The sequence below is a fragment of the Hydra viridissima genome, unplaced genomic scaffold (assembly GCF_058129835.1).
Source record: "Hydra viridissima isolate aposymbiotic clone 2 unplaced genomic scaffold, HvirCarnegie_v1 scaffold_12, whole genome shotgun sequence".
Taxonomy (NCBI): domain Eukaryota; kingdom Metazoa; phylum Cnidaria; class Hydrozoa; order Anthoathecata; family Hydridae; genus Hydra; species Hydra viridissima.
In genome coordinates this window covers 1,140,859-1,159,841 of record NW_028324311.1, presented here as the reverse complement: position 1 = coordinate 1,159,841, position 18,983 = coordinate 1,140,859, and the positions used below count along the sequence as shown (strand labels likewise).

Genomic DNA, 18,983 nt, shown 5'->3' with positions numbered 1-18,983 from the left:
TCTGCTGATTGATTAAAATGTTTGTCTGGAAAAATTTTTCATATTGGTGCACAATCTTACTATTCATTTGTGAACCTTTTTCTGATTCTAATTTACATTTTTTTTTTTTTTTATTCAGTCTGCAAAATCAGCCAGAAATAGGTTTACATCTTTACCAAATTATTGCAGATGTTAATCCTCTAAACCCTCAGCCTTCTATTCAATTTTTATTAGAGATGTCTTTTTTATCTGGCAAAGCACAACTTCTTCAGGTATTTTGTATTGATTTATTGTTAAGTTAGTTTAAAGAAGTTTGTTGTATTTCATGGATATCTAATAGACCATAAATATCTAATAGAAATAAACATTAGAAATCCTCTGTTAGAGCTCTAATGAACAGATTAGCAGTTGCAGATAGTAAGGGAAAAATGCTAAAAAGAATTTAACTTGAAGAGTTATATTTTTTAATTGTTTTAAGCCAAATTTACATATTTGGACAATTTAGGTAAAAACAGTTATTTTTACCAAATCTAAAAATAAAAAATATGGATATAGTTAAATAAAACAGATATTGACACAAACGTTTTTAAAGGTGTTTTATGGTGGTGAGAGTTTTGGGGCATTTTGTTTACACTATTTTAAATGATCTTTAAGTTTTATAGTATTTGTTTTCTGTTAAGTATTTAATTTCAGACGTCTGAATTCGATTCTGCTGATTTATGTAATAATCTTTGCCAAAAGATTATGAAAAATAATGTAAAAAATCTTAATTATTTATTTTATCCATTTAATCATTTGATATTTTATTATTTGATTACTTTTAGAACTTAACTTTAAGTCTTGAAAAAAACTGATCACCAAGTATGAAAGTGGTTCTCTTACTTTTCTTTTAAGCTGCTTTCTTCTGTTATGAGCAGAAAATCTCTCTCTCCATCATGCATTATCTTTTTCTTTTCAAGATTGTTTTGTATAAATTTTTTGAGATAAACTTAATACTAAACAAGTATGATATACGAAAAATAATATACAAAAAGCAAAGAGATTTCTTTGTAATCCAAAGTTTTTTAAGAACATAATCGAGCGTAAGAAAACTTTCCTGATTGATTCAGCAATAATTATATGATTATGTTAGTTACATTAATTATATGATTACGTTAGTTACATTAATTATGTAATTATTCATTATGTTATATTACATTTCTATATGAACAAGTAGCATCACCTAGTTTCACCATTATGTAATATACACAATAATGACATAAACTTCCTTTATACAGACAATGAAGGATTTATGTTTCACCAATATTTGGTATGTGCGTTCTTCATAATTTTAAAATCATTAATACAAACAATTTTTAATGATAATCTTTTCTCAATTTATTTATATATATATATGTGTGTGTGTATATATATATATATATATATATATATATATATATATATATATATATATATATATATATATATATATGTATGTATGTATATATTTAAACTATTTAAACCAAAGGTATAATTGAGGAGTATAAAATACTTTATTAGGCGATTTGAAATATTTTCTCAAAAGAACTGTATAAAAGGGAAATGGCGTGAGATTAGATTCTCATTAGAGACTTTTCTCAACTGATTTAATTAAATTGCCTCTTAAAACAAAAAAAACAATTGATAATATTCTTTCAATTGTCTAAACTTTTCTTTATTGTTTTATGTTGCGAATTGCTCCTTGATGTAGCAAATTGCTCCTTGGCGTAGCGAATTCCTCTACAACAAAACAATCTTGTTGATCTTCTTTTTGTCAGAAAATAAAGACTCATGAGTAATGCTATTTCAAAGCAGGTCTTGTAAATGACATTTGGGTAATCCTTGTAAGGAAAGCATGGGTTAAGATCTTACATTATGTTAAAATTGGTTCCAATCACAACTTAAGACATCCAAAAAATGACCTGTAGGCAAAAATCTGTTAGATTTCAGATATGGTTAGGTGTAAATAATCAAAATCTAATTTCTACATCCATGGAAGATAAATGCATTTAAAATTTTTTTCTTATTGATTGCACTTTGATGTGTATTGTACTGTGAGCCATCAAGACTGTCAGGTTCAATTTCTCCTCTAATTTTGTTAGAATCTTTGCTAATTTTAATAGACTTATAATCAATGACAATACAAAGATGAATCATGAAAGCCTTGAAGAATGATCCATATTCTGGGCAAGATAACGATGGTCCATTATCTTTAAGTTTCCAAAAAAAAAAAAACTTTTTTTATCGATTTAAGCATATTCGGCTGGAAGGATGGCATAAAATTCTTTTTATCAAATTTGAGAATCTTAACGATCAATTGTTAATTTAGAATATTAAATTAAAAAATAAATAGTAATTTCAAAAAGTTTGACCTTTAAAACAAGATTTTATATTTTACATCCTGCACTTTATCACCTTGTTTAAAGTACAAACAACTTGAAAAGATTTTGATAAAAAAACAGCATTTCATATATAGACAAATACCTTACAACATTTTAATAAATTGTGTTTACCAAATTTCGTCAATTTTCACTGATAATGGACCTTTTTTTAAACAATATCTCTATGAAATTTGATGGGTTTTTTTAAACATCTCTTTGAAATTTGATGGGTTTTTTTAAACTACATCTCTTTGAAATTTTTGATGGATTTTTAGGAATGGAAGTAGCATTATTAAAAATCCCATATCACGTGATCCTAATTCTAATCCCCAACATTCTAAACATGAAGATGATGATGATATTATTTTTATGGAGTATTGCTCTCCTCTATATCTTTTTTATATCACTTTTATTGCTCAAAGAGATAAAAACGAGATATGAAGGAAACATGAAGGAGAAATAAAAGAAAAGGTAAAAGAGATATAAAAAAGATATAAATGAATATAAAACTGATGTATATTATTTGTACAATATTAGTACTGATCATTTTTTCAAGGTGGTTTCTCAGAATTCACAAAGTGTTAATTGACTTCATGTTCTTCTTCGGCTAAATCAGGTGACCATTTTGGGATTGTGACCATTGCAATTGTGATTGTGATCAAGCCGTTAAAGAGTTTCTGAAAGTACTTTCTTCCCTGTACATTCTCTGCTTGAGAACTCTTTTTCAAGAATCGAATAAATATTGTTTTGACGTGTAGCTTGCAGTTCATCTTCACTTTCTTTTGAACACTTTATTTTTCAAAAATGATGTTTGCTGTTGGAAAATGGTATTTTAATTTTAAAGTTCATTGTCGTTTGACTTCAGGTAATTCAAATCTGAATCAAATCTTAAAAAAAAAAATTATTAGTTTTATATTTTTACGTGTATTTCTTATTTAATAACCGTATTTAAGGAGATGACAAAAAAAAAAAAAAAAAAAAAAAACGGAACAAATTTAATAGTTTTTTTTTTTTTTTCTTTTTCTTTTACTTTTTTCTCTAAATAATTCTTAAACTGGTTTAGTACTTTTTAGGTAACTACTATGTTGTGTTATGCTTGGGTTGTAATAAGGCGCCATCTTTCGTTTAGAGATAAATATTTTTTCCATATTGTTGAAATTTTATATAAGTAAGAAAGTCTCGGATTTCTTCAAAAAAAAAAAAAATTTGTATTCATTACCTCCTGATACCAGGGTTAACTCTGGGATTGGTTTAGGGATGGATTTACGCTTTGTTGATATAAAATTGCCTTTTTAAAATTTATAAATTAGTAAATTGCGTTGAAATTTGAAAAAGCTGTGTTTTTGGTTTTTTTAAAATTGTTTTTTCATTTTTAAACATTGTGGAAAAAATTACGCAATTCTAAATCATATTATCAACAAATTTGGTCAAATCTTTCATTGTTTTTTTTTTTTTGTTTTTTTTCCTGCAAAAAAAAAAACAAATATTTCATGACATTTTTCTGGACAAGCTGATGGAATTTTCAATCTAAACAACAGAGATTTTAAATCTAAACAACAAATCTTATATTTGATTGCATACCCTTTGAAAACGCAAAATGTATTTTACGTTTAAAACAATTGAATGCGTTTAAAAGATTTAAAACCTTTTTAAACGTTTAAAACCTTTGAAAAATAAAATAATTTACGTTTATAACCTTTAAAAACACAAATTTCATAGTGTGGCTGTGGCTGATCGGGACTTTAGTTAAGTCGATGGTTAAAAAAAAAAATTTTTCTTATGTTAGATTCCGTCTGTGATGATAGTTCAGGTACCGCGCTCTGGAGCAGATAAGATTTTTAACCGTATTCAAATCTACTCAACAATTGACATAAGTCCTTTTCTTCAAGATGGTGAGTGTAAAGTCCGTTTATTTGATTTCGAACTGTGTTATTAATTCTGTTCCTACAATTTGTTAGTTCTGTTTTATTAACCTGTTTTAATATTAACCTTTTCTTCAAGATGGTGAGTGTAAAGTCCGTTTATTTGATTTCGAACTGTGTTGTTAATTCTGTTCCTACAATTTGTTAGTTCTGTTTTATTAACCTGTTTTAATATTAACCTTTTCTTCAAGATGGTGAGTGTAAAGTCCGTTTATTTGATTTCGAACTGTGTTGTTAATTCTGTTCCTACAATTTGTTAGTTCTGTTTTATTAACCTGTTTTAATCCCACTTCTTATTTTTAAGTATATAAACTTACATGACTTTTGCAATGAGGTCTTCTGCTGAGCTTTAATGTTACGCTGTACATGAAAAGACTGGATTATTTCTGCTTTGATTTTTTTTTAAAATGCTGCTCTCATTTAAAATTCCTGTTTAAAGTTTTGCTTTTGAATTTTTATAGCTGAGCATTTATGCATTATTTGTGGTAGAAAATCTTGTTGCTATTGTCCAGAATGCGTGTGTGAGTTTGGGTTGGACAAAGTCTACACCTTTTTATGCGAGAAATGTTGGGATGCTGTTCATAGTCATCGTAAGCGATTGAATCATAAACCTGTTACGGTGAACAGTTCATCGACAGTTCCCTTAAAGCTTACAACCATGGAGCTGTTTGCCGTTGTGTGTATTAAAACAAGTCACTACATTTCGTTTGTGAAGTGCGGTGAAGGGAACGAATCCAGCTGGGTTTTTTTCGACAGCATGGCTGACAGACGTGGTAAAAACATTTTATAGCAATATCAGGCCCAATTTTTGAACCAAAACATCAGCAATCCACCAATCAGTTTTAGTTAAAATAAAGTTGTTGTTTTTTTCTCTTTTTGATTTTGTTTTCATTTATAATTTTCGGTTGCCAGGTGATGCTGATGGGTACAATATACCAGAAGTAGTTGAAGTACCAGAGCTAAACGAATTGTTAAACGCAACTCCTTTACGCATTTCAAAAATAAATAAAGATGACTGCGCTTTGAGATTGTATGAAGATGCTTCGTTGTGTTTTTATCGCAATACTCAAATGAGCATGTACACTTGAATTTTTTCTATGCTGATTCTTTGAAAATATAAGTCAACTTTTAGTAGAATCTCGAGAAGATATTGTTTTATTTAATTCTCGAATTCACATTCAGCATGCATCTGTGTGCAGCAGTTTCTGCGAGAATTAGAAGGATATAGGCACGGTTCTATCCGAGTGCCGAAGTGCACAATTCTTCGACGTTAGGTATCAATGAGCTGCACAAAACTTCAACGGTCACAAATCGACTATACCTTTTTAACGAATGTTTGGGACTGAGTTGCATTTTTATTTTAACCAAAAATTAATTTTCGTGACTTTCTTAAATTTCTATGTACATACGAATGTTATGAATTCCATTTTTTTTTTTTTTTTTTTATGCTTAAAAGTGTTAGTTTTAATACAAAAAAATTTACCAAGTGTCATTTCTACTGCGCTCACTAAGCTCGGGTGAACTACGCTCACTACGTTCGGTGTTGTTGCTTGAGCTGAATAATCCGTGGAGAATCAAATAATTGTCATGTATAATCAACATAATAATCAACATCTCAAATAATTTTGGAACGGAAGGAGGAACTGAGCTTATTCAAATTACTTAATTTTACTCCAGTCATTTATTGTTTTTATATTTACAAACCTATTAAGTAAACCAAAATTTCGACATAAAAAAATTTACATTAGACAAAAATAAATGATTATATTTAAGGGGTGTTTTGCATAGAATCATCCACACAAACAAATGTTTTTATTAGACCTTGGTTTCAGATTTTCTTGATATCCAAAATAGTTGTTTATGTATTTTTGAGGCAAGTAAATTCTAGCTTGATATCTAAACCGGTTCAAAAATTACACCTTATTAAAATATTTAGTTACAGATTTGGCGCACCATACTTACTATTCAAATGTAGTACATTTAGGTTGAAAAGTTAATTACTTCAAAAATTACAATTACATGTTATTAAGGACTAATAAACAGATTCAAATAAGAAGAGAATGAATTATTTGGTGTACATCCTGATGAGAAAATCAACTTTTAGGAGATTGGGGTAAATTTGTCCCCTTCCCCTGAAAAAAAGTCATCTACAATACTTTTTATAAAAATTTTTCTACGTTCATAAACGAAAATAAAACTCACTAACAGATATTAAATTCCTTCAAAAAATATTTTGGTGTTGAGGATGTATTAACATGTAGAGTGAAGCCCACAAAATGAGGGGGCTTTACATGGGACTTTAAATGATTTACAGATTTTATCAAAATAATAAAATATGTATAGGTAAATATAAGATAATACACAAAAAAAATAATGTACAAGACATAATATAATAAAACTAGAATATATTATAATGTTGAAAATATACCTAAACTTATAACTCTTATCAAATGACGAAAAAAAAGCAAATGCAAAAAATAGCAAATGACGAAAAAAAAATTAAGGATATATTTTTAAAAAAATTTAACATTTTCTTTTTTATGTAAAATATTCATCTCAATGCAGCTATACTTTTTCATTTGTTTAAGATAAAATAATACATTATTACTGAAATTAATGTTTAAGCATGTCAAAAGTAGTTTGTAGCAGCCCCCCTGAAAACGCTTTTTCATTCACATTAAATTTTCTTGTTATAACTCTTGAGATTATAAAAGTCGTCGAAATATTTCTTAAGTTTCTTTCTTGATGTTAAGTGCTCGTGTAATCTTACTTTAGCAACAACAAAAATTTTAATAAAATCATCGAAAAGTTATATTTTTTTTGTATTATATCTTATTAGTATTTAAAAATCAAGATGACACGGGTTAATTCCTTAATTGATGGTGTAAAAAGCAATTTGCTTGTGTTAAAAACAAAACTTGATAATAAAATTTAACAAGAGAATATTTTGTTAAAATCCCCTTAAGAGTGATTAGAACGCACTTTTGGGTAGTGGTCGTGTCGTATGAACGGGTATTAATGGGTCACACTGAACATTTTTTAAATACCTATGTTAAAATCCCTTTGAATGAAAACACAGAGATACAACTTAAGATTTTTTGGTATGGCCTTTAAATACCATAAAACTTATAAAACTCAAAAATGAGTAAAATTTTGTAACTTAATTTTTGAAGGACGAAAAAATTTAACTTCTAAATTTAGCAAGTTACAAAATTTCCAAAAAAAGCAATTAAATTCAATTAATTTTTATTTTATCTTTATTATTTCTTTTATTTCACCTAAAATAATTTTTTTTCTTCCGACGTCAAACGCCTTGAAAATCTTTTTATTTTTAACCAACTATTTATCTTCATTCGAAAGAGAAATAAAATTTTTTTAAACGAAAAGGAATTTTTTAAAAAGGGTATTTTCTTTGCCGTCTTTCTCTTCTTAACTTCAATATTGTTGACAAAGAATATCCATTGAAGCAACATTGTTTAGTCAACGTTCATTGAATTTGTTCATTGACAACGTTCTTGAGTTTTGCCCAGATCTTTTCTGCTTTCTTTACAGCAATATTTTTATTCATATTTCCAACAGCCAATCAAATTCTATTCAACTAGTTTTTTTTTTTGCCTCTTTTTTTCTCAAATTTTCAAATAACGCTTTTGTTCGTAATTCTGTCATAGTTAAATTTTTTTCTGTTACAATTTTTATTTAAATTAGCAAAATTTGTAATAATTAATACAAATTTTTGCGTCTGACAGCAAGCACATCTTTGTTTGTGTGTGTATTTACATATATATATATATATATATATATATATATATATATATATATATATATATATATATATATATATATATATATATATATATATATATATATATATATATATATATATATATATATATATATATATATATATATATATATATATCGTTTGATGTAGTGTTGTATTGAAATAATACAATGCTCTTGTTCGTTGAAAAGTGCTCGATATATATATATATATATATATATATATATATATATATATATATATATATATTGCATCTTAAATAGTTTGGTTTTTAGTTTAAAATGGTTTTTCTGCACCCCCTCATATTTAAATTTCCTCCTTTTGGTAATCATTTTTGGATCACTAAAAAGAGGACCTCGTGGTTTTCAATAAAAAAATAAACCTCCTACCTCTCTAGAACCTTTATTTTCCTTTCCGCTATGTATATTATGGGTGTATGCAAGTTGTTACTGTAGGCTTGTGCATCTATTTACTTTTGAATTTTATCTTTTTTTTTTTTTGGCTGTCATAGCTTTTGTCGTTGTTGGTGTCATCGTCGTTGTTATTGTTCATCTTTCAAATTGAAAATTTAAACTAGTTTATAAAATATTGCTTTTTAAAAATTTTCAAGAGTTTAATATAAATTTGTTCTGCATTTTAATGTTGCGTATTCTGCATTTTAACTTGTCCTTGTATTTATTGAAACAGCTTTAGATAAAAAAAACAGGTGAGTTGATTATAAATATGCTTCTGAGATTTTTTATTTGGAAGCGAAAAACTCTGCGTGTTGAAAAAAGTTGTTATTAATATCAAATATAAAAAACATCAGTATATTTTATTAACATTAGTTATCTATTTTTATTACATTAGTTAACTAATAGATATTTTCATAACTGTAAACATCATTTACATTTTATTTAGTTTATCTCTGTTTATTGCCGGTCTTTCCGATTTTAGGTGAAGATTTAAGTTTTAATAAAACTTAAAAATGAAAACACTTACTCTGCTTATAATTTTTTCATTGGTCTGTAATTCTCAAGGGATAGCCAGTGCTCTTTGGCCAATCTTCTCAACAAAGAAAACGGTAATAGCTTTGTAGTTTTTAAATTATTATGACCATTTTAATTATTATAATCATTTTACACCTTAAAATCGCCAATTATTGGCAATTCCCCTTTCTTCATCTTCCCATGCAGTGAGTTGGAAAAGGTTTTCGAATTTTGATTATATCTTTGAAAAGGTGCTGAACGTCTAAATGGTTGTACTTATGATAAGATTTGTATAAATGGTTGTACTTATGATAAGATTTGTATAAATGGTTGTACTTATGATAAGATTTGTATAAATGGTTGTACTTATGATAAGATTTGTATAAATGGTTGTACTTATGATAAGATTTGTATAAATGGTTGTACTTATGATAAGATTTGTATAAATGATTAAGAGTGAATTTCACAAATAAACTGATTTGAACTGGTTGGTTCCCGCTATTTAAAAAAGTAATGAACAGCGAAACAAATTTTTTTTTGGTCCTTAAATTATTTCCTTGATTTATTTATGTAGGTGACTCCAAATGATTTGTCATTTATAAGCAAACAGCAAAATAATGCGCCATTAAAGAGTGGTTTCAATAACAAAATAGATGAAAATAGAGACCGGAAAACCCACGACGGAGACCGACAAAAAGAAAACATCAACGAAGTTAAAAGATTGCTTTCTAAACTTCGAAAATAAATTTTAAGTTGAAAGTCAAATGAAAAAAAAAAAAAATTCTAACCTAATGTAGTTTTTCATTTTGTTTAATTATCAACCTTAGTCTTATTACTACTGTATAAATTTGCAATAACAAACTTTAAAACGAATTCTCTGAAAAATTATTCAAAGACAAGGTAAAGCTAATTTGTTTTTATAGATATTATACATAAGCTTAAATATACCACGGAAACGAAAAAGCTGCAAAAAAAAGGAAAAATCTGTTTTGCCGAAATATGTCGGACAGAGTACTTAGGGCTTGTAATTGCTACAATTGCCACGCCATTTGAGGCTATTAAAGAGTAACACATTAAGGTGGCTCACCCCCATTAAAAATCAAAAAAAAACTTTTTTTTTTTTTTTTGAATTATGTTATTTTAAGCATCGAAGTACAAAATTCATAATATATTTTTACTATTATATGCTTAAAAAGTAACAAAAAATACCATTTTTGTGGTTAATACAGTTTCCTACTCCTTAGCAACGTCATAGCAACGGTATAAACAACAAATTTATTCATTACTTCTGGAAGGTTTCAACTTAAAGTTTTGAAGTATTTTTCAATGTTAGATCTATTATGCTTTTCTACTGTTCTGTAAAATATAATATTTCTTAAAAATATGCTCTGTAGCATTAATACAATGTAACTGAACTGAAAACTATCTATCTGGATATGGCGAACAAAAGAAGTAATATTAGAAATTTAAAGTGAAAATATCAAGGAAATAGGTATACATGGAGAGCAGAGGAAGTAAATGGTCGTAGCAGGAAATTAGAAACAACAAGTGTATCAAAGCTTAATAAATAACATGACTTAAGTGCTGCAACAAATTGTGATTCCAAAGTTGACAGTTTTTTCTTTATTTGTAACTTTAGAATTATTAAAAATGTATTTGAACAGTATTCTACATGCAGTGAGTGTAATAGCAAGCTAACTATTTTTCATAATGAATCTATAGGTATAGGATTTTCTATTGGAATTATAATACAATGTCCAAACTGTGACTTTGAAAGTACATTTTATTCATCACCATCTATAAATCGAAGTGCTTCTAGTTCAAAGCTAGTGACACAATTCAGAACTTTGTTGAAATGGCTATAAGACAAAATAAAAATAACCTACTGAGTATAGGAAATTCTGTAATAGCTGTACTTTACCATTGTACAAACTTTCCATATGAAGTCACTCGTCATCAATTTTGTTTAAAAGTGAAAAACAGTTGGTGCAAATGGCAATCAGATAACGCTATGGGTAAAACAAGCAATGGATAAAAAATTAATTTACCTGTGACAATTATGGAGGAAATTAAACCTATTTTTCAAGAATTGTCAAACCCTGAAATGCTAAGAAAGTGTTTACATGGGATGACACAAAACTGCAGAGTCATTTAGTGGTTTCATTTGGAAGTGACGCCCTAAAACTACTTTTACTGCAAGGAAAATTCTTGGAATATCTGTTTATTCATCTATTTTAAATTACAATGATGGACTTTCTTCTTTAAGTTGCATTTTTAAAATGCTTGGGTTTTCTGGAGGTGTTAATTTCGAAAAAAGGAGCTTATAAAAAAGATAAAAAGTGATAATCAAGTATGTCAAGAAAATTGACTGATATTAATAAAAAACGAAGAAAACATATAAGATCAATAAATGAAGGTTATTTAGACATTGAGAAAGAGAAGGATGATGTGAACTCTTATTCTAATGGCAGTTTTTAGTAACTTTTTATAAAAAAAACTTTTTGTTTTTGTTGTTTTTTTTTTTAAAATGTGTTTTTTAAGACTTTCTTATTTTAATATGTTTTTCTTACGAAAACGTTAATATCTTCAGTTTGGTTAAAGCTTTTTTCTTCAAATTTTCACAGTATGTGTATTAACTTATTTATGAGGGCTGGAACTAGAATTGTAACATTTTAAGTATAAATGAGTTAGTTTCAATGTAGTTTGTCAGACTGACACAGGCAATTAATCGATTTCGGCACATTTATTGCTGCCATTTTAGTTTTTTTTAACATTTGAAAAAAATTTTAGTTCCAGCCCTAAAGCAACTATTTAGCTACAATTTGGCAAAATATGGTGTAATAAGTGCAAATTTTACTCAAGATATCCTTGTTTTAGATAAGGTAAGATTTTAGACAAATTATGCTGACTCAGCATCAAAAAATGCAAATTTAATTTTTATTTTGAAAAGTTAAAGTTTTAATGTAATTTCTTTATATAAAAAATTAAAAACAAGTTTAGAAATTTTATAAATAAAAAGTTAGACTTAATGGGGGTGAGCCACCTTAACAATAGACTTCTAAACGAAACAATTAGTTAGAAAAAACTTTAACTTTTTGAAAGATAACAGCAATAAAAATATTTTAAGATAACTTTAAAATACAAGTGACACGTGACGTCCTCCGATTTGGCGCTTTTCCTGATTGGTAGCAGCAGAACACACTTAAGTAAAAGATGGTTTAAACAGATAAAAAGAGAGGAACCACGAAATCATGTTTAGAATTCTCAAAAATATTAGCGAGCCTCATCTTCTACGATTGGAAAATAGAATTTTAATATTATCAAAAGCCACTCTGCATTTAAATGATTTTTTGTACTTTTCATGCAGAAATAAGAGAAATCTTCATGGATGGAACGTAAAAAAAACTGATCAAAAAGAAATTTTTCAATGAAAAATAAATACGGCACATCTTCTCGGGAACAAACCAAATAAACAAAACTCCTAATTATATAAATTATCATAAAATACCTAATAAAATTACATAATGCAATGAAAATAATTTTTATATTTCCTGACGCGTTAATTTAACTCAAAAGTTCATCTTTTTCGACATTTTCAAAGAAAGAAAATAGTTGGGTGCTATCATTATAAAAATGAAATATTTATTTATGATTGGAAAATGCAGCAGAGTGAACACCAGAGCCATTTTTAGAGCATTTTAAGAGAAAAAATACCAGCAATTTCTTTTATACCGACAATATGTTAAGTTGAATTGAAGACAATACGCGATAAACGCGAGAGAAAATATCTTTCTGAGATACTACTTCATAATAGTTGTACTCCCAGTACAATGGCCATTCGGATGACCCCAAGAAGCTGTAAAAAATGGATGTATTTTTACAACTTTCCAATTTAAGAAACTATGCAAATTTATTATTCTACAAACCAAGTCTTATTTCATTCTGGCTTTTAGTTTGAACAGCCGTTTACCCAATTCTATAGGCCAAAGAGCAATTTATTCATTAAAACAGAACTAAAAATGCAACTACGCGTCACTCTCTTTTTCAACAACCGTTGGTTTAGACATTCTTTCCAGCTCTGCTTGAACATCGCTTCTACTAGTTCCGAGCGCCGGATTTGCGGATTTAAGTGTTTTTCCTGTTGTGTTTTTGTTCAATAAACTGTTAAAAAAGTTTGCGAGGACTGTTTCCGATGAGTTCGGTGCGGATGCTCCTTTCGTTGGATCAATCTATAATAAATCATTCAGAATTTTAGAAGAAAAAAAACAAAAAAAAAATACATGGAAAAGATATACAAGAATAAAAATAAGCAATAAAAATCAGAAACCTTAATTTTAGTGTTTGGCATTCCAGGCCGAGGACCTTTATGTTGGCCGGGCGATAGTGAAGGTGGAATACGAGGGTTGCGAGGGTCCTATGCAAATGATAAGTATTTTATAGAGATTTATTGTGAACAATCGTTAATTTAGAGCAGAAAACCATGAGATAAGGTTTTTTTGTAAATAAAAATACTTAGTTGTGTGAACTTATCAACCCATTTAAAAAAAACATTTAAAACGTAACAACTCACCACAGGTTGTTGGGGTCGTTGAACTGCCGCTGTTGCTGGAACAGCGTTATTTAAAGCAACCTGTAACAATTTAAACAACCTGTAAAAACTTTGGTTTAATAACGGCTACAAAAAAAAGTGGTTCTGGAAAGAAAGAAAGAAAAAAAAAACAAAAAACAAATTTTCTTTTAAAAATTGATATTTAAAAATGAAAACACAATTACCAGTTGAGCTTCTAGGAAAGACTGCTCATCTTCGGCTACTATTTCTTTTTCTTGAGTCATTATCTAAATGATTAAAAACGAAATAAGCTCGAGAGCTCCAAATTTTTCTTGAGGCTATTTTTTCTCCAGAGGTCATTTATCTAAACAACTTAGATAAATGACCTCTGGAATTTAGTGTACTAAAAATCAAAAGCAATAATCTAAAAATAGTTGCAAAGAGTAGTAAATAGAGATTTTTGTTAAGTAAAATCTTACAAAAAAAAAATACCTTTCTAGATGGTGGTTTCTTAATGTGATCTTTAAGTGGATCATTAGAATTGAATGTCTTAATATGTTCATTAAGGATTGATATTTTGTTATTGTTATCCCAACCCATTGGTCTGTAATATGATGAAACAGTACAAACTAATTTAAATGATAATCCACAATAAAAATTTAATTATTTAGTAAAAGATAAAATCAATCTACTCACATAAATATAGCGTCTTTATCAACTATTTGTGCAGGCGTACGCAGAGGAAAATCATAAAGCCTGTGAAGTAAATATTTATACAAAATGGAAATATTACAACTTTCTTTTGATGATGTGTAAAGTAATGCTGCACCACCTTGTTTTAAAGTTAAGGAACACAAAATGTAGATCAAACATGCAAAGCAAAAAAAAGAAAAAAAGAACACAGAGTAAAATCACAAAAAAAAACATGACCTACAAAAAAAAACTGATCAATGGAGAGTTGCCTTCATGGCTCCTTCCATTTTGCACATAAAACAAATTGTCTCGCACCAATTCACTTATCATTTTTAAAGTCTTAACAAGTTTAGATTCATAAAAATGCATTCATTGAAACATTGAAGTCAAAGATGCACTGAAGTTAGGCAGTGAACAAGGGAATATTTCGGTTTTTTTTACTTTGTTTTTTTTTTTTTTTTTATTTTCTAACTTTCATTGATAAGTTTTTTTCATTTTCTATATGAAGTAAAAAAAAATTAAGCTGCCAAAGTTTTATTTGTAAAGATTTTAAATCAAATTTTTTCATTTTTAAGTTTATTTTTTTGGAGTTAGAAGGGAAATTAAGCAAGACACCTGCATTTTTAAAATGAAAATGTTTTTAAAATTTAAAGTAGCTGAAATTGATAACAAAATAATTGATAATAAAATAACTTTCTAAATTTCTTTTCCGAGAAACAATTCAAAACACGTAAAACGTAAAATGAAATTTTTTTTTTGAATGAGTTAACTCCATCCTAAGTTTTTGACATGACAATGAAAACTGCTGAACCTGCTCAGTATGTGAGACACATCTTATGACCCCCGCCCCCCCTCCTTTTAAATATAAATTGAAAATTGTAAACTTATTTTCAATTTTTATGTAACTGATTTTTGTTTTTGTTTGCAGTCTTATTTTAGAAGCTTCTTGCAGCTTCTTGTTTCTTGTTAACTGCTTTTTTTTTTTTCAACCAGATCATTTGTTAAAATTCTTTTAAAAAAATAAGATTACTCTAAGTGAATTAAATTTAAATGAAAAGGATACATTTGAGACAAAACTGCCGAATATATTTTTGTATGAAATCAAAATGTTCATCTCTATAATCTTTTTCCAGTGTTGACATGTAATCACTCTAAAGAGAAAAAAATTTCTTTAGAGAAGAGAAAAAGAGAAAAAAAAAATCACTCTTAAGTGAAAAAAAAAAATCTTTTGAAATTAAAAACTTAAGAAATAATCTTGTGAATGTTAGAATGTAGCTTGTGAAAAATCCAATCAAAGTTTGTCAACAAAATTTGAATAAACAAAAAAAAAAGAAAAAGAAAAAAAAGACATCAGATATATTACCTTGGTTACGATCACTATCATAGGAATGCCTAGATTACTAGTTAAAACATTGTCACCAAGTGGTGTGTTGATTTCATCTGAATCTGAATTTTGTAGTTTTTTTGATTTTGTTTCATCATCTTCAACATCCTTGTAAGCTTGAAAGTCATGTGAAACTAAAAATTAATTAAATACTAGAATGTGAATTTGTAATCAAACTTGAATATGCACTAGTAATAAACATTATAACTAGCATTTTAACATAAATTAACATAAGTTATTTTGTAATAACTTTGCACATAAGTAAGCTTAGAAACATAAACATATATTATAAAAGAAATGTATAATATAAAAATACGTTTAGCTTCCATTGCGTTGAGCTCTTTTGCAGGTAAATGCAAAGAATGTAAATGTTCATGTAATATGCGATTCCATTTCTCTAAACTATCAATAATCCTCCACGGTTTACACATATCTACACAAATTGCTATCATTAAGTCTTTTGCTGATTCACTTGTAAATACAAACTTTAACAAATTATGATAATGGGAAGAACCATCTTGTATCCAAACATTTAAACGGGTGTGTTCTAGAAAAATGTTCAAATTAAATTTACATTTAAAAAAAAAAAAAACTATTTTAAGAAAATCATAATTGAATTAAAACTTTTATTTAACTTATTCATACATAGACTTGATTGATCATAAATAATTATGTAAATGTACCATCATGTTCTTCATCGTGCACATCTAAATATGTATATTTTAATCCAGCTCCTTTTTTAAAATGGTCATCACCAGGTGTTCGCAGTTTAGAAATTAAGGTTGTCTTACCAGAATAGCTATCACCTGTAACAGACATATTACTAAATCAAAAACTACTGAATCAAAAACTATAGAAATTAATTTAAACTTAAATTTTGATAATATTTAAAAAAAAAGAAAATATAAGATACACAAGTGGTATATAATTAAAACAAAATAAAAAAAAGTAATATAAAATAAAATAAAAAGAAGTTAATCCTCAAGATTAGTCTCTAAAAAATGCTAATATATGATAAAGAGCTATTTTTTAGTAACCATGATCATTTATTTTTATTAAAATATGCTATTGTTTACATGAAAGTGTTCTGTTGTACATCATTTATGAAAAATGCTACTTTTACATCAAAAGTGTTGTATTTAGGAGAAAACTTAAAATCACTTTTAACATCAAAGTGAAACAGAAAAATCTTATAAGTAAAATCTAAAATCTTGTATTTTTATGTAATAAACAATGACTAATAAATGAAATACAAATTTAAGCTCATTTTTCATAACTTTCATAATATTATACTTTTTCTAAAGATTCATTCAATGACTAGTAAGTCTAACCCAAAAAAAATAAACTTGCCGACAACTAACAGCCTTTTGTTTGAGGGAAGTCTTCTAGTAGCTTGAGCTGCAACTTCATTTAGAATTTGTTTCCTAAAAATATCCAAATTATAAATCTTAAGTATACAAAAAAAAAGCTGTTAGCTAGTAATGAAAAAAACATCTTGTAACATCACTTTTAAGAAAAAAATTCAATAATATATATATACACACACACACAAACACACACACACACATATACATACATATGATATTTAGATATTTATATAATTATATAAATAAATTAGATTCTCCATTTTGAAATTTTTAATTTTCCTTGGTGCATACTGGTTGCTTTGCCTTCTCCATTTTATACAAACTACAATCAGAATGATAGCAACCACCATAATACCTTTGGAATGGACTGGAATCAAGGTTTTAAACAATTTAGTTGAACTTCATTGTTGAACATCTGCAGCAGTGGTGCATTTACCTGATGAACAGTAGCAAATTTGCAAATTCTTTTGAGTCAAATGCACACTCATAGTTAAGTGGACATACTTTAAGACAAGTAGGAATGCATTCCAGAGAAATATTTACAGAAACAAAGTTCTCCCTGCAGATGCATTTAGCTCCTTCACCTTTAACATCACAAACACCATGTAAGCAATTAACTTAATTGCATAACGCTTGATTTCTTTTCCAATCAGTCTTCTTTCACCCTTCATTGTATTTTCAAATATTTTTTCCATTTATAACAGTACAATTACCTAGATTTTAGTCTAATTTATCATGGTTGTTTAAAATGAGTTTTTAATTTATATGCAAGTTTTATATACGAGGTTTCACTCTGTAATAAATTTAACAATATTTAAAGTAATAATAACAATAATGACTTATTGTTAATAATTTCTTCTTTAACTACTTTGGTGGCATAAGTTAAATTGGACAAATATTTTTAGTACTTAATAGCATTTTTTTTAGTTATCCTCCATCACACATCGTAATTTTATTTTACTGAGTAATTATTTTAGCAATTACTGAAATTGATTTGGATATTTTATATATCTTTACACCCCAAATGTCATAATGAAAGAAAAAAAAATTACATTACAATTCAGTCACCCAAATATAAAAGGATGAATATAGTTTACATTTATTGAATTTGTTTATTATTAAGTTTACGAACAATGTAGTCATAACTACCAAAAAAGTAGCATTAAACTTCTCTTTAAATTATAACAAAAATAAGAACTTTAGTGTTTGAATAATAAAAATTTTCATTCATCATAAAAGTCTCATTAAGGCACAAAAAATAAAATTCAATGTCTTTTTAAGAAAAAAGTATGAAATAAACCTGCTAAAATTATTTTAGAATATTTTGCTTAAAGAAACTTATTTAAACTGCTCACAACTTCAAATAGGAATGGAATATCAAGCTCACATAATTAAGAGCTAACAAAAAAATTTTGATTTCATAGATAAATATCCAAAGCTAACTGAAATTAATATACATAGCATTAATTATATATACGGTTAGCTATACAGCAATAGGTCAAATAACTTCAGTTAGCGGTATTTTTTAAACTACCTAGATATGATATTTTTAAAAATTACGCTAAAGTTAAATGAAACAGAAATTAAACTAAAATTAACAGCTGAAGGTGAAAAAAAAAAAAGGGATTGCATACCAGAAATTCCCTTTTTCATGATGGATCGGGACTCCATCTATATTATCCGCCATCTTGATTAATTCGATAGTTCATCTCCGGTTTTTTTAGATAAATAATATACAGATATATAGTGCGGGATAGTACACACCCCAAATAATAGGAAAATTGTAATTACCTATGAATAACGACTCAGATACATATCAAGCATATAGGCTATTTCAAGCTTTTTTAAAAATGCTTATTGTGAAAAATTCTCACTTAAAATGATGAGTGTTGTCTCCATATTCAAGTTATCTATTCCAGAGTTGAAAAAATTTCATTTCGC

The 18,983-nt window shown here is 27.3% G+C and overlaps 2 protein-coding genes and 1 long non-coding RNA gene across 3 annotated transcripts in view; 2 read left to right on the top strand and 1 right to left on the bottom strand.

Moving 5' to 3' along the window:
* Positions 1-5,671, top strand: part of LOC145194156 (uncharacterized) — an 84,344-nt gene extending 78,673 nt beyond the window's left edge. Inside the window, exons 29-32 of the mRNA XM_090069229.1 lie at positions 119-251; positions 4,165-4,270; positions 4,762-5,073; positions 5,213-5,671. Of these exons, the coding sequence (XP_089925355.1) occupies positions 119-251; positions 4,165-4,270; positions 4,762-5,073; positions 5,213-5,388 (727 nt within the window). The 3' untranslated portion in view covers positions 5,389-5,671. The remainder of the gene's footprint in view (positions 1-118; positions 252-4,164; positions 4,271-4,761; positions 5,074-5,212) is intronic.
* A 3,311-nt stretch (positions 5,672-8,982) lies between these two features.
* LOC149880653 (uncharacterized) lies at positions 8,983-9,836 on the top strand. Its single transcript, XR_016445824.1, has 2 exons — positions 8,983-9,144; positions 9,624-9,836. It is a non-coding gene; the product is annotated as an uncharacterized LOC149880653 (long non-coding RNA).
* A 2,622-nt stretch (positions 9,837-12,458) lies between these two features.
* On the bottom strand, positions 12,459-18,778 carry LOC145194158 (cytoplasmic dynein 1 light intermediate chain 2-like). The gene is made up of 12 exons (XM_090068857.1): positions 18,677-18,778; positions 17,026-17,099; positions 16,359-16,481; positions 15,992-16,222; positions 15,655-15,809; positions 15,355-15,442; positions 14,295-14,430; positions 14,091-14,202; positions 13,823-13,885; positions 13,620-13,679; positions 13,377-13,463; positions 12,459-13,278 (listed from the first exon to the last, which is right to left on the bottom strand). Exons 1-12 carry the CDS (start codon positions 18,727-18,729, stop codon positions 13,075-13,077), a joined length of 1,386 nt encoding a protein of 461 aa, XP_089924983.1. The 5' UTR covers positions 18,730-18,778; the 3' UTR covers positions 12,459-13,074.
* Between the last annotated feature and the right edge of the window lie 205 nt (positions 18,779-18,983).